The 15,904-nt window shown below is 36.9% G+C and overlaps 1 protein-coding gene across 1 annotated transcript in view; it reads left to right on the top strand.

Annotated features, from left to right (window-relative positions):
- Positions 1-11,970, top strand: part of TGS1 (trimethylguanosine synthase 1) — a 31,072-nt gene extending 19,102 nt beyond the window's left edge. The window contains exons 11-13 of the mRNA XM_059673162.1: positions 1,696-1,912; positions 3,319-3,397; positions 10,490-11,970. Coding sequence (XP_059529145.1) covers positions 1,696-1,912; positions 3,319-3,397; positions 10,490-10,612 — 419 coding nt within the window. The 3' untranslated portion in view covers positions 10,613-11,970. The remainder of the gene's footprint in view (positions 1-1,695; positions 1,913-3,318; positions 3,398-10,489) is intronic.
- The last annotated feature ends 3,934 nt before the right edge of the window (positions 11,971-15,904 follow it).

The following is a 15,904-nucleotide window of genomic DNA, read 5'->3' as shown; positions in this document are numbered from 1 at the left end:
TGAAAAGGATAATATAAAAGCTTGGAAATGATGACGTGAAACTCAGCATTGATTTTTAAGACGAGTGCTGATGAACTGTGGCCCTTATGCAATCACTGCTGTGCTCCAGAGCATGACATTTGCTGACTTTACATGGTCTCCTCAGAGAAAGCTGTTTTCATATTTACTAGAATAGTTATTATTTTCTTGTTTTCCCTGAATTCACTATTTACCCTATTACCCCTATCTTCACTCAGGTAGTTGCTATCTATGCATATACCCAACTGAATGCTTCATTTCCTAGTTAATGTACAAACACAACAGGAAAGCACAATACCACCTATTTCCAGTAACGAGTAAAGACAAATAACTGTTCATGGAGTCTACATTCTAAACTTAGAGAATTCTCAAAGCTTTGTATTTTGCTGTTTTTGAAAGATTTCTTTTTCCCTTTCCAGTAGTTCCGTATCAGTGCTGCCCAAAAGAATTTTCTGTGACGATGGAAATGTTCTATGTCTGCACTGTCCATTGTGGTGGCCACCAGCCACAAGTAGCTACTGAGCATTTGAAACATGGCATTGTGACTGAGGATCTAAATTCTTAATATTATTTAATTTTAATAATTTAAAGGTAATAGCCACATGTGGCTGGTGGCTACCTTTATTCAACAGTGCAGTTCTGTTTAGTATCATCCAACATTTGTCAGCATTTCAGTTATGTGAGCAAAGTGAATGCTTGCATTCTGTTAGGCCTGAAAATAAAGTCTGCCTTCAAAGGAAGTCATAAAAACATGAGTATTAATTGAATATATTTGATGTTGAAAGTCATTTTTTCTGTTGAATTTTTGGTGTTGTCAGCATATCTTTCCGTCTGCCTCTACTATCAGTGTAGCAGATTGAGCAGCTGAAAAGGACGTTTTTATCTTTTTCCTTATAAATATGAATGTTAGTTTATATAGAACAGGAAAAAATAGCATATAAATGCATGATTTTGCAAGATATAATTTGTGCTTGTATTCATTGTTCAAGTGCATTATTTCTCAAAAGTTTTAACCAATTTTGAAACCACCATGTTCTGGAAAACAGCTTTGTTTCCTTCACGACCATGGTGTACGCATCAGGGTGCCACTTAGCCCTTCCAGGTACAAAATAGTGCCACTGGTGCACGCACATGTGCACTTCCTGCAAGATGTAAGTGAGCTAAATTTAACTTAGGCTTGCATTGCTAATTATGAAATTGCAGTAAATTAAGTGAAATCCGATTTGATGAAAACATAAGGTTGTCTGTTCCTTAAAATGTCCCATTAAACATCATCAGCAGACTTTTTTACTTTTCTTAAGTTGACAAAAGAGGTTTGTCAACATTTGTTTTATTTTGCTTTTCTGTAGAAGCTATCAAATTTGGTGGTTGCCTCATTTTGAGGAAATTGGACTTTTATGAAATCTTAGCATTTATAGGCTTTATATACTGTTGGGGACCTTTCCAAGTGTTTGCTACTCAGCATGTACCTCTCACAGAACACAATGCTGACCACCTATTTGGCTCTCAGTAGATACTTAGTGGCAACTATCTAGTATATAAGGCCAAATCTCGATTAGTCTGTAAAAAAATATTCTTGTACATTAAATAAATACACTGATCTGAAGATGAAGTATTCTACTAATGCTAACTACTAATCAATATCATTTGACTCATCTTTCCTGATCCCATTTTTAGTGATTGCCATTGATATTGATCCTGTTAAGATTGACCTTGCTCGCAATAATACAGAAGTGTATGGGATAGCAGACAAAGTCGAGTTCATCTGCGGAGATTTCCTGCTGCTGGCTCCTCAGTTAAAGGCCGACGTTGTGTTCCTCAGCCCCCCTTGGGGAGGGCCAGACTACGCGACTGCAGAGACCTTTGACATTAGGACAATGATGTCTCCTGATGGATATCCTTTGAAAGTCCTAAGAGTTTACTCAAACAGTGGTTGTGGAGGGGAAGGGGTGTGTGTGTGTGTGTGTGTGTGTGTGTGTCTCTGTGTGTGTGTGTGTGTGTGTGGTGTGTGTGCTTGAGAGAGAAATTCGTGAAGAGGAAAGAAGCTAATAGCATTTGATAGTTCCTAGCTTGTTTTACATAAAAAGCAGGTGTGTAAAAGTTAACTGGTGATGAATCTCCAAAAGTTACAGCAAATGTGAAGTATATTCCCTCGGTTACCCTCCACTTTTACTATTACAAAACAAGAACTAGAGGGCATTGACTGTTTGGAATTATTTTCCTGGAAATTGAGAATTTCCTGGAGACCTGTCCCTAATGTCTGGGTGACTATCCCTTAGCTTTTCTTCCACTCACACTTTTGCTAATTGTCTGTGTATCTTCACATTTTCCTGTTACTCTTCCAAGGTACTGAAGCAAGTTCTTATTTCGTACTTAATAGCGTTTATATTATTTGTCCCTTTATCTCTGTTCCCCAGAGGAATCATCCCTTTGACTCTAACAGGACACATGCTCCTAAATTGCTAATTAAAGTTTAGAATGTAGACGACATGAACAGTTATTTGTCTTTACTGGAAGGAGGTGGTATGTTCTGTTTGTACATTAACTAGGAAAGGACAGGAAGAGAAAGAATGTTGTGTATTTTCTGACTTTGTTGCCTACCACTAGGATAAATGAAAAATAGGTTTAACTTATGCCCTGGCCGGGGGTGGCTCAGTTGATTGGAATGTTGTCCCCTGCACCAATAATAATAATAATAATAATAATAATAATAATAATAATAATAATAAAGGTTGCAGGTTCAATTCCCAGTAAGGGCATATTCCTAGGATGAAGTTTTGATCTTCCATCACAGTGTGTACAGGAGGCAACCCATGTTTCTCTTCCCCCACCCCCTTTCTCTCTTTAAAAAAAAATCAGTAATATCCTTGGGTGAGAGTTAAAAAATAGGCCAGGCCCATGTGGCTCAGTTGGTTGGAGTGTCATCCCAGACACTGGAAGCTGGTGGGTTCAATTCCTGGTCAGTGTACTTACCCAGGTTGTCGGTTCAACCGCTGGTCAGAAGCATGCAGGAAGCAACTGATCGATGTTATCTATGTTTCTCTTTCTTTCTCTCCTTCCCCCTTTCTCTCTCTAAAATCAATTTTAAAAAATTAGTTTAACTTCTAACCTCTGACCTATCAGGAATAGTGTGCTGCTGAGTTAAAAAATCAGCTACTTAATTCTCTTAGGCTTCATTAGAGGATTAAATGTGTGCCTTGCTATTACATATTAACATACATTTGGGTTATAAGTGGAGAACTTAATCTCTGATCAGAAATTAACTGCTGTTTTTGTCACTTTTCCTTAACTGTTGTCCACCTTTGAAATTTTCAGACTTTCTCAGATGATCACTAATAACATTGTATATTTTCTACCAAGAAATGCTGACATTGACCAGGTAAGCCATTGCTGAAAAACTTCCATGAGCCTTTGGCATAACTGTTACAAAAGAATGGGTAAAAAAAAGATCCCAGGAATTGCTTTAATTGAGAATGTTTTTTATAAGAAGTCCCTGACTTTTTTCCCATTACTAGAAAACTGGGAGTGTTTGCCAGTTAAGTCCATGCCTATTTCATTCTCTCCTTCTCCACCGTTCCTGGCATACATGCACAGAAACAGCATGCTGGACTTTTAATGATATGTCCTGAAAGAATGACTAAATGTGTTGTGTTCATATGCGCACACCTAAGTTAGCCACGATCTGTCTCTACTGAACCCTACCTTGAGAATAGAAGTTTCAGGTATTCCTAAAAATAGTCACTTGACTATAGAAATATAGACAGATACAACCTTTATTTGTCCAGGATCCATTTCAACTATTGTTTTGGAGGATAGGATGCTTGACTAACATTAAAATGTCTTTACCATAAGCGTTTTTTTTAATCGCATGTTTTTTTTTTCCCTAGTAGAATTGGATCTAGTATAACTGCCTCATAAAGATCTGATGATATCTTTATTTCATGCTTTTGTTGAATTTTTAATACATTTACTACATACTGCCTTGTGCTATACATCTGTTAAATCTTTTGTCTTTTATATTTTAAATTTTATTACAATGTATCTAGGTGTGGGTTTATTCTTTCTCTCCTGTTTGATACTCTGAGAACTGACCCTATCAATCTGAGCTTTTTCATCTTATTCTAGAGAAATTATCTCTTTAGTTCAACTATATTCTCCTTGCCATCTTGTTTCCTTTTTCTGGGACATCAGCTATATTTTCTAGTGTTCTGTCTCCTTTTTTTTTTCTGAGAGATTACCTCAGTCTGCTCTTCCAGCTAGCTAGTTCATTCTTCAGATATATACAGTCTAGCATCCATCTAATCATGTTCTTTATACTTAATTATTTCTGAATCTTTGCTTTCATTTGCATTCTAATATTATTATTTAAAAGTTTAAATTCTTAATCTGTTTTATCCTTTCTGCATACAGCTTGATAGGATTTATAATCCAGTTTGTTTTCCTTCCATGAAATACTTGTGACCCTCAGATATCTTCTGGATATTGGCAATTCTCGAGTAATGCAAAAGGATAAAGGACAGGCCAGAATCCAGTGAGGGTCATACTTGCTGCACTTTAGAATCACCAAGGACACTTGTAAAAAAAAATTGACTATGCAATCCCCACCCCAGAAATTGATCTAATCGTTTTTAAAGCTCCCTTCGTCCATTGTAATATATAGCCTGTGTCAGCCCAGTGATAACTTTAAGGATGTGGGTGGGAAAGCTCTGGGGTTGCTGACCCAAGCACCACTGACTGCGCTCACTTATCACAAAACACTCTCAAGGCATAGCTTCCCACAGACACCCTTTCGGAGCAGCTGGACAAAAGCAGCATCTAAAGATGGTACTCTTTAATCTTAGAGCGTAATTCATCAGCTCTAGGGATTCAGAGAAAGAGGCGTGAGAAGGCAGCTGCCAGGGTTAGTTCCCACCTGTTTCAGCTTCTCACAACAGAGCGTCTGTTTAGGCTGCCCTAACTTTACTCCTGAACGTAGACCAGAGTTCACAGTCTCTGCGAGTGAGGCGGCATACACTGTTTAGACAAGGCAAAGGTGATGGCTAGGGAGGAGCCAGAGCAGAAGGCCCAGTTTCTTGTTTGCCTTCTTCCTGTTTTAGCTTCCCACAGGCACGACCCTCAGTCCTCTGGATGCACATATTCACGCAATCCCAGGTCTCCATAACTATTTTTTGTTTGGTGGTTCCCCCTATTGTCTCCAGAGGCACCTTATAAGTCAACAGTCATGCTAGTTCAGCATCTTCCTAGATTAAAGATAGGTGCGTGAATATAATAATAAATAATGCAGCCTTCTCATAAGAAAGGTAGAGCTTAAAGAGTCTGGCTTTCTGGTGGATGGTGTCAGGAAAGGCGCTGGATGACACAGCATGTAAACTGGACTTTAAAGTTAAAGATCAGATTGTAGAAGTTGAGGAGAAGGTGGTAAGACTGTCAATGACATGGAAGTGGGAATGTGTGGGTGATGTTTAGGTCATGGGCTAAAAAAAGAGAGTAAGAGTCAGGCAGACCGGAGTTTAGTCTCAGCCTTGTACTCACTGGCTTTCCGGTGATAGTTTTGAGGAATAAATGCAATCAGTGAGTAAAGCATTTAACAAGTACCTCTGACTCATAAATCCTCAGTAAAGTCTTGTGTCTGTTACTTAGAAGATCCCATTATAAAATTGTGGAAAGAATGTAAATGTGACTAAGGTTTTGAATGGGACCAACATGAAAAATGATATGTTTTCTCTAAAGGAAAGGATAGTTAGCTTTAACATTTCTGAAATGATAGAATTTAATTTATAAGCATACATCTCAGAATATAGATTTTTCTCTTCCTCTTATCAGAAATCAGATATACTTGCTTATACTGCACATATTCTCATGTTAATTTGCTATATTTTCCCATCTTTGGTTTATCTGCTTAGTCTTTGGAACACTGATTCTCAGCTCTGTCTGCAAATTAGAATTACCTAAGTGGAGTTTTTTTAGTAGTAAGGATAAATTTTACCATAAGTCATTTACAATTCAGTGTCATTAAATACGTTCACATTATGCAACCATTACCATCCTCTCGGAACTTTACCTCATCTTCCCAAACTGAAACTATGTCCTTTAAACACTAAATCCCCAGTAGCCCCCACCAACCTGCCCCTAACAAACACCATTCTACTTTCTGTTTCTATAAAATTTTGACTACTCTAGGTAACTTGTATAAGTGGAATCATAAATATTTGTCCTTTTGTGTCTAGCTTATTTCACTTAGCATAATTGCCTAAAGGTTCATTCTTATTACAGCCTGTACTAGAATTTCCTTCCTTTTCAAGACTGAGTAATATGCCATTGTTTGTAGATACTGCATTTTGTCTATTCATTCATCAATGGGCATTTTGGGTTGTTTCCACCTCTTTACTGTTGCTAATAACGCTGCTGTGAACATGGGTATACAAATACCTAGTCTAGTCTCTGCTTTCATTTCTTTTGGGCATATACTTAGGAGAGGAATTGCTAGATTGTAAGGTAATTCTGTGTTAAGTTTTTTGAGGAATCACCATACTATTCTTCATAGCAACTGAACCACTGCACCAGCGATTCAAAAAGGACCCAACTTCTCCATATTCTTGCTAATACTTGTTATTTTCTGGTGGTGATTGTCTGCTAATGGCCATCCTAATGCACATGAAATGTTATCTCGTTGTGGTTTTGACTTGCATTTCCCTAGTGACTAATGATGTTGACCATCTTTTCATGTGCGTGTATTCTGGATATTAATCCCTTATATACGTGCTTTGCCAGTATTTTTTCCTATTCCATGGGTTGTCTTTTTATTCTCTTAATAGTGTTCTTTGTCTCACAAAACTTTTTGATTTTGAGGAAGTTCTATTTTATCTGTGTATTGCCTGTGCTTTTGATGTCATATCCAAGAAATCCTTGTCAAATTCATTGTTGTTTTCTTCTAAGAGTTTTACAGTTTTAGCTAAGTAGCTTTTTAAAACTACTGATAACCTGATCCACTGGGAAAGATTCTCTCTAATTTATTTTCTGGGATGAGGCCCAAGCATACATTCTTTAAAACTCCCCAAGTGATTGTAATGTGCTCCCAGAGTTGAGATTCTCTGGGTTAAGAGAAGAGTAAATAAAAGTTAACAAGCCAGAACTCTTCCTCTGTGGATTAGAAGGTGAAATTAGATCTTGCAGCCTGTCATCTGTTTATGAGCCAGTGTGGGTAAACATTAGGCCTCTCAAATACTATATGCTGCACCGGTTACAGGAAAAAGCACTGTTCCTTGCTTCATGCACTTTTATAACAAATTTGATATTAAACCTAATACTATCTGCTAATCATATCTGTGACTCAGAACTGCATTCTAGATTCTCAGAGAAGGTTGAACCCATTGATTCCATTAATTCTTATTTTTCTCATGTAAATATTATGCTCTATAACTGGTCTCAGAAGAGGCTATATGATCTTTATATTAAATATTAGATGGGCTGATTTGGATATTTGAATGACAGTAGGAAATTTACTGTTTCTTGTAAAAGTTACAGTAAGTAAACTTTTTTCTAAATTAACACTAACTCAAGAAGTTAACTTTTTCTCTTTAGTGTTTTGCATTTTCTGCCAAAAGCCTGCCAGAATGATGGTTGGTAGTTTGTTCACGTTTCCTGCCTCTAGAGGGAGTAATGACACTAGAGAATAATAAAAGTAAAAAAGGCAACCTGAGAGTTATATTGTTTGGTACTGAATTTGGATCAAATTACAGTGGGAAGTTAACTTCTTTTTTAAAAAATGAAGAAAATTTCTATGTATTTTTTAAATAAGAGAAGAAACATTGCTACAAGATTGAGAGAGAGCAGAGATACAGAAAAGTCAACTTTTTGTTAAGGAACATTTAGAATATCACAACAACCTAAATTTAAAAGTGGGCCAGCTATCAAAGTTTATGTGTCTGCTGTCTAAAATTCAGGGTGCATTTTCTCCATAGAAATGTCTATAAAGACCATTAATTTCCCATGCAGGGAGATTTGTACCCTGGATAATATGTAGGGAGGTTACACTGAGTATGGATGCTATAAATATAATTTGTCAATCTCTCCATACAGGAGATGAGTCTAATTCTTTTCTGTATCTAGTAAAATATTTTTCTAAATCCCCTATTACCTTTATCTCTTACTCCCTTTATCTGAGCATTATTCCAGGACATGTATCTCTTGTTATCTAAACTTTCCCTATCAAACTCAAGCACTGAATGATTTAGAAATCATTTTGTGATCGGTCCTTTGGATGGAAGTTATATCTACCTGAAAACACTAGAAATTTGGGAACTAATTAGATTCAATTCAGAGAGCCCGATCTCGCTTTCTTTCATCAACTCACTGTTTAAAGGAATGAATGGGAGAAGAGAATCATACACTTAGGCTATATCTTAATTCATAGAGAAATTATTGTGAAATAATTATACTTTAGATATACTAGTCAAAATGCCTTTTATTAGTTAAAGACAGATTTATTATTGCCCTTGTGAAAAACCAGACTGACATAGAGATGCTAAAATGGAAAATAAAACAATTATTCCTAGCCCTGATCGGTTGGAGCATCATACTGTGCACCAAAAGTTTGTGGGTTCAAGCCCACACCAGAGGCAATCAATCGATAATATTCTCCTTCTCTCTCTCTCTCTCTCTCTCTCTCTCTCTCTCTCTCTCTCCCTCCCTCCCTCCCTCCCTCCCTCCCTCCCTCCCTCCCTTCCTCCCAAAAAAACATACCTTCAGTGAGGATTAAAATAATTGAAAAAATGTATTCCTAATAGTTGTCATTCTGAGACTAGTTGACTATTTTTAATTTCTAGTTTTACTTTATTACATTTTTTATTAGCAAATAGTGGAATGCACTCATGCTTTTTATCATTATAAGAGGTGCTGTGTTTGACTTCTGTTGTTTTTTATTTCCGTTAATAAAACAGCCATCTCTTGTTGCCCTTTACTGATGGGGTTGATGTTGACATGGTTTCTGCATTGATGGAACAACTTTTTTCTTTTAAGAATACCATAGAATGATCTGTTGTTTCTTCTCTATTTCTATATCTGTGCTGCTTTCCTACGAGGAAGTTGAAATGCTTTGAAATACATCCTCATTGGGAATGCACAATAAATATTTCATGTTGTATATTATGTGTGATACCACTGAGATTAGACCTTTCAGCCTCCCAGCCAACTAGACCAGTGATGGCGAACCTATGACACACGTGTCAGAGGTGACACGCAAACTCATTTTTTTTGGTTGATTTTTCTTTGTTAAATGGCATTTAAATATATAAAATAAATATCAAAAATATAAATCTTTGTTTTACCATGCTTGCAAATATCAAAAATTTCTATATGTGACACGGCACCAGAGTTAAGTTAGGGTTTTTCAAAATGCTGACACGCCGAGCTCAAAAGGTTCGCCATCACTGAACTAGACCAACAGCACATCTTTCAGAAATAAATTACAGTTTCACCGATTCCGGAGCTCATTACCGGAGGGCAGGTCTCTTGTTGCTGTGGTTGGACTTGCCCCTGAGCATCCTTATTGAAAACTCCATGTTCTGTTCATGACTCCAGGGCTTCTCATGCGTTCTTTCCCTTACTCCTCACTGCCTCCTCGATAAACTCATGTCTGGTGATGTAACGATGGGTTCGAAGATAATATGTTTGCTAGTTAATAGACCCAGGTTGGATGAAAAAATGGGCTAACACAAAACGTTATCTGTATAGGAACTTAGATAAAGCATTGCTAGTTGGAAGCCCCCTGTTGATGTTAACTCTGTGGAGGTGGAGAGGAGTGGTGCTTTTAGCTTCCTGATAAAGGGGTTGGTCACTGTGTTCTAGTAGGCCTCAAAAAGAGCAATCTATTTTACCCAATCAAAAGGAGGGGGAGTAAACCCCCCCCCCCACACACACACACACACACACACACACGAGCAAAAGGTTAAAGAGGTGGTCCAGGGAGACCAGAGACTAGAACTTGTGGGAGTATATCTGTCTTGCTCTCTGATGGATTATTCTTAGTATCATGTAGCAGGCTCTCAATAAATACCATTTAATGAATGAGAGGGTAAGATGCCAAAGATAAGGTGAACAGGACAAAAGTGTTCAGGAAAGTGACTTACTCTTTAAATTTCTGTCTTAATAAACCTGGTATTTGGGGAGGGTGTGTATTTCTCTTCCTCTGAGTTCTTTAGCTTCTGTCATTGGAGAGATTGGGTCAAATGCAATAACATACCATCTGATCTTTCCCATAACGTCCAAGTGTCTGAAGCAACAGGTATTTCTGCCAATAAATAGTGCATTAATACCTGGAAAGTAAAAGTGAACATTTGAGATGCCTCATTATTTGAAGGACTTGAATAAAAAGCCAAGTCGTCTTACTATTTGATGAAACATATGAATGAAGGATTTATTTTGAAATCATGTTTGTGTATATGTGACTTTCTTCTGTTCCTTTTTTTTTTAGGTGGCATCCTTAGCTGGGCCTGGAGGGCAAGTGGAAATAGAACAAAACTTTCTTAATAATAAACTGAAGACAATCACTGCTTATTTTGGGAACCTGATTCGAAAACCAGTCTCTGAATCATAACTGAGATGGTACAAGGACAGAAAGATCATGTAGCAGTCAGAACATTATTCAGAGACAATTGCAATTTCTTTCTCTATTTGCTGATCTATTAAACCAGGGGTCCTCAAACTATGGCCCGCGGGCCACATGCAAATACAAATATTGTATTTGCTCCCGTTTTGGTTTTTTACTTCAAAATAAGATATGTGCAGTGTGCGTAGGAATTTGTTCATAGTTTTTTTTTTTTAAACTATAGTCCGGCCCTCCAACAGTCTGAGGGACAGTGAACTGGCCCCCTGTTTAAAAAGTTTGAAGACCCCTGTATTAAACCCATAATCTTATATCATTATATAAAATGGAAAGTTACAGAAGATTAATGAAGTACCTAGAGATCTTTAAGTAATATTAACTACTAGTATGTGTATTCATTAGGGTAGTAAGTGTCTGATAGGGAAAAGGTAGGCTTTCTCTTGTACTTACTAGTAATATCAGTCAGCATGTATGTGTGTATATGGGCCTATGTCTGTTTTTTAAAAATATTTTATATATTTTGGTTAACATCTTTGTGTGTGTGTGTGTGTGTGTGTGTAAAAATCAATTGTGTTATGTTTAATAAAGAGGAGATACAAAGAAAACAATGAATGAGATAGAGTTTCCACCCATTTAATAACCCCTGTTGAAATAAATAATGTTATACCTTTAGGGATAGAAACAAACAGTACAGAATGGTACAAAATGAAAAGTAAAAATCTTCCACCCCTTCCACTACCCTTCCTTCATCTACCTAAAGATAACAATATTTTAAATTCCTTTAGAGGACAGAAAGGAATTGCAGTAGACTCTGATACACCTTTTCCCCCATTGACGCACTGTTCCATAGGGCCCCCCACCACCACCTTTTTTTTTCTTACTGTATTTTTTAGTAGTATATCCTGGAGACCTGTCATGTCAGTGAATACATAGAGCTCTACCTCGTTCCTTTTAGTGACCATCTAGTATTTCATCTCCCGGATATACTGTCATTTAACCAGTTTCTTATTGATGAAAACTTGGGCTGTTTTGAGGTTTTTTGCAATTATCAGCTATTCTGTGCTGCGATTTGAGTGCATGTTTTCTTCCATTTCCCCAGCTCTGGACATCATCAAGCACTTTCTTTCATTTTTGCCACCATCTGTGTGAGAAAAATGGTATCTTACTGTTTGTGAGTGTTTCCTTAATTATGAATGAGATTCGATAATATTTTCATACATTTGGTCTTTTTAAAATAGTTTTCCCCTTTTAAACTGACTGCTATCTTTTATTAATTTTTCTTTTGGATTGTTTTTATTTCTTATTCATATGTATGAATTCTTTGTAAATTAAAGACCCCTTTGTTTTTATTTTGTGATTTTTTACTTTTTACCATACACAAAGTTTTCAATTTTATCAGTCTTTTTTCTTTGCTGCACTTGGGTGGTTTATGTCCTTTAGAAAGATCTTATCCACTCCCAGAATATAAGTACATTTATCCCAATCTTTTTTCCAGAATTTTCTTGTTTTCATGTCTTTGCTCCACTCAGAATTTGCTTTTATTTTGTAAAGTTGGTGTTTTTAAAATTTCTATTACAAAAAGAATGTGAAATATATTTTGTAATAAGCTTTATATTTTTTTTCTATTAAAATGGCAAAGAAAGGAGGAAGAATATGTGTTCCTTTGTTATTCATTTAAAAATTGTGTTCGTTCATTTTTACAAGTAGGCGGAAAAAACAGGACTTTCTGGCTATTGGGGATTTGAGACCTTTATCTATATCAGTGGTTCTCAACCTTCCTAATGCTGCGACCCTTTAATACAGTTCCTCATGTTGTGATGACCCCCAATTTCATTGTTACAAATTGAACATAATTAAAGCATAGTGATTAATCACAAAAACAATATGTAATTATATATGTGTTTTCCGATGGTCTTAGGCGGCCCCTGTGAAAGGGTCGTTCAACCCCTAAAGGGGCCGCGACCCACAAGTTGAGAACCGCTGATCTATATATATAAAAGCCTAAACAACTGTTATGGCGGAATGATCAGAACAACCAGTCACTATGATGCACACCGAGCAGGCAAGCAGGCGAGCAGGCAGGCAGGCAAGTGGTTAGGGGCAAGGGGTCGCAGATTGCAAGAGGGCACAGGTCAGGCTGACACCCCCGCCCCCCTCACCAACACCCCTACACACACACACACACACACAAACTCAGCTCCATGTGGGACCTGCAACTAGTGCCTGGTCGAGTCAGCCTCGATGTTGGACCGCAAAAGGTTAATAATGTGAGCATGTTAAGCATTAAACAAAAAATGGTTTGGGCTAGGATGGAGCTGGAGGAATTGGAATAAATTGGGGTAATTCCCAGTAAGTACTGGAAAAAATAACTATTAAGTCAAAAACACCTTTGTTGGAGAATAAAGAAGCAATACTAATTTTAGTCTCTTGAAATTTTACAATGTAGGCCTTGTTACTCTGCAATACAGTAGCAATTGCACTGGTCATTAAAGATTAAATTACTTTTTTCGCCGAAACTGGTTTGGCTCAGTGGATAGAGCGTCGGCTTGCGGACTGAAAGGTCCCAGGTTCGATTCCAGTCAAGGGCATGTACCTGGGTTGCGGGCACATCCCCAGTGGGGAGTGTGCAGGAGGCAGCTGATCGATCTTTCTCTCTCATCGATGTTTCTAACTCTCTATCTCTCTCCCTTCCTCTCTTTAAAAAATCAATAAAATATATTAAAAAAAAAAAAGATTAAATTACTTTTTTCAACATCAAAATCTGTCAATGTTCTCAGTTTTTATAATTTTTCATCAGGTAGCATTAGTGTATATATCATAAACCTGTCACCATTTTCTAAATAATATAGGCATTGGTCATGAACAGCTCTACCTGTGGCCTCTAGAACTTGAATGTGACCTTACTTAGCCACTTGTTTTTGTCAGTTAACCTTTTATGCAGACACTTTTTCTGCAACACGTTTTCCTACTTGTATGCTGTTAATATTTAAATTAGTCTTCCTGAACATACATGACCCTATGTGAGAACAGAAAGCCTGACCAAGATTTAAATATTCCTGCCCACTAATCCCACATAGATGTAACTGATTTATAGACCTGTTTATAGATTACTAGTACTCAAAAAACTTTATTATGCAACCCTGCATTTAAATAAAATCTTACCAAGAAGCCAAATATGCAAAATAGATAAAAAGTGAAGCCCCTAGAGCTACTTAGGATAAAACAAGAAGCTAGCAGTCCTTGTTCTAGTCCAACTCTTGTTAAACTTTTTAAAGCCATTTTTATAAAATGAATATGCATTTAAACAATTTAAATCCAAAGTGAACAAATTCAAGAGTTTGCAGATCAAGAAAACTGAAGTCCTAGAAAACTAAGTAATTTGTCCAAGTTTAACGAGCTATTACTAGTAAGTGTAGCTGAGGTTGGAACCCAAGTACTCTGTGTACAGAATTACTGTGCTTTTCTGCAAATGAGATTTAACAAACGGGATCTTCTGTGCCTTAGATCTACAAGGATAGAGATGAGTCTATAAATAGAGCAGTGGTTCTCAACCTTCTGGCCCTTTAAATACAGTTCCTCATGTGGTGACCCAGCCATCAAATTATTTTCGTTGCTACTTCATAACTAATGTTGCTACTGTTATGCATCGTAATGTAAATATCTGATATGCAGGATGGTCTTAGGCGACCCCTGTGAAAGGGTCGTTTGACCGCCAAAGGGGTCACAACCCACAGGTTGAGAACCGCTGAAATAGAGCCTCCCTTGCTGTGCAGTTTGTCCATCTGGAAAACATACTAATAACATGTACACACATAGGGTGCTCATGAGAATTATATGAATTAATTAATGTTTGTAAAGTGCTCTGTGTATCTGGCATGTGGTAAAGTCTAGCCAGTATTGTTTAATATTATTCTTAAGGAAAACAGAGAGATCAAAGAAGGTTTTCATGATAAAAAAAACAAACTGGATAAAGAAAGAATGTGTCTCAACATGATAAGGGCCATTTATGACAAGCCCACAGCTAACATCAAATTCAGCAGTTGAAAAGCTGAAATCTTTTCCTCTATGTTCCGGAACAAGACCAGAATGCCCACTCTAACCATCTTTATTCAACATAGTCCTGGAAGTCCTAGCCAGAACAATTAGGCAAGAGAGTTAAAAGGCATTCAAATCAGAAAGGAAGAAGTGAAACTATATTTGCAGGTGTCATAATATATATAGAAAATCCTAAAGGCTCCACAAAAAAACTGTTAAAACTAATAAACATTCAGTTGAAGCAGGATACAATTTCAATACATAAATATCAGTTGCCTTTCTATACAATAATAAACTATCAGAAAGAAAAATCAAGATAATAAGCTCATTTACAATTGCATCAAAAAATAAAATACTTGGGACTAATTTATTTTTAATTTATTGTTAAAAATATTACCTATGTCCCATTTTTTTCCCATTGACCCCCTCCACCCTGCCCCTGTGATTCCCCAGACCTTCACCACACTATTGTCCATGTTCATGGATCTAAATTTTTTTAAAATATGTTTTTATTCATTTTAGAGAGAGGGGAAGGGAAAGGGAGAGAGAAACAAAAATGAGTGATCTGCCTCCTGCACGCCCCCTGCTGGGGATCAAGCCTGCATCCTGGACATGTTCCCTGGACCAGGAATCCAACCTGCAACCTCTCAGTGCTGGGATGATGCTCAACCAACTGAACCACACCGGCCAGGGCCCTGGGACTAAATTTAACCAAAGAGGTGAAAGACCTATACACTGGAAACTAGAAGACATTGGTGAAATAAATTGAAGACACAAATAAATGGAAAGATATTTCATGTTCAAGTGTCCATACTACACAAAGCAATATACAGATTCAATGCAAACCCTATCACAATTCCAATGGCATTCTTCAGAGAAATAAGGCAAGCAATTCTAAAATTTGTATGGAGCCACAAAAGACCCTAAATAGGCAAAGCAATCCTGAGAAAGAAAATCAGTTCAAGTGTTACTGACTTTAAAGTATTACAAGGCTATAGTAATCAAAACTATACTATTGGTATAAAAACAGAGACTTACAAAAATGGAACAAAATGAGAGCTCAAAAATAAAACCACACAGATATGGTCAATTAATTTATGACAAAGAAGTCAACAATATATAATGGGAAAGGATTGTCTCTTCAATAAATGCTGGTGGTAAAACTGAACAGCTGGACCACTATCTTACATCATATCAAAAAATAATCAACTCAAAATAGATTAAAGACCTAGACATAATGCCTGAAAT

Source organism: Myotis daubentonii, chromosome 17 (genome assembly GCF_963259705.1).
Source record: "Myotis daubentonii chromosome 17, mMyoDau2.1, whole genome shotgun sequence".
Classification (NCBI taxonomy): Eukaryota; Metazoa; Chordata; class Mammalia; order Chiroptera; family Vespertilionidae; genus Myotis; species Myotis daubentonii.
The sequence above is the reverse complement of the archived record's forward strand: the minus strand, read 5'-3'. Positions and strand labels throughout refer to the sequence as shown.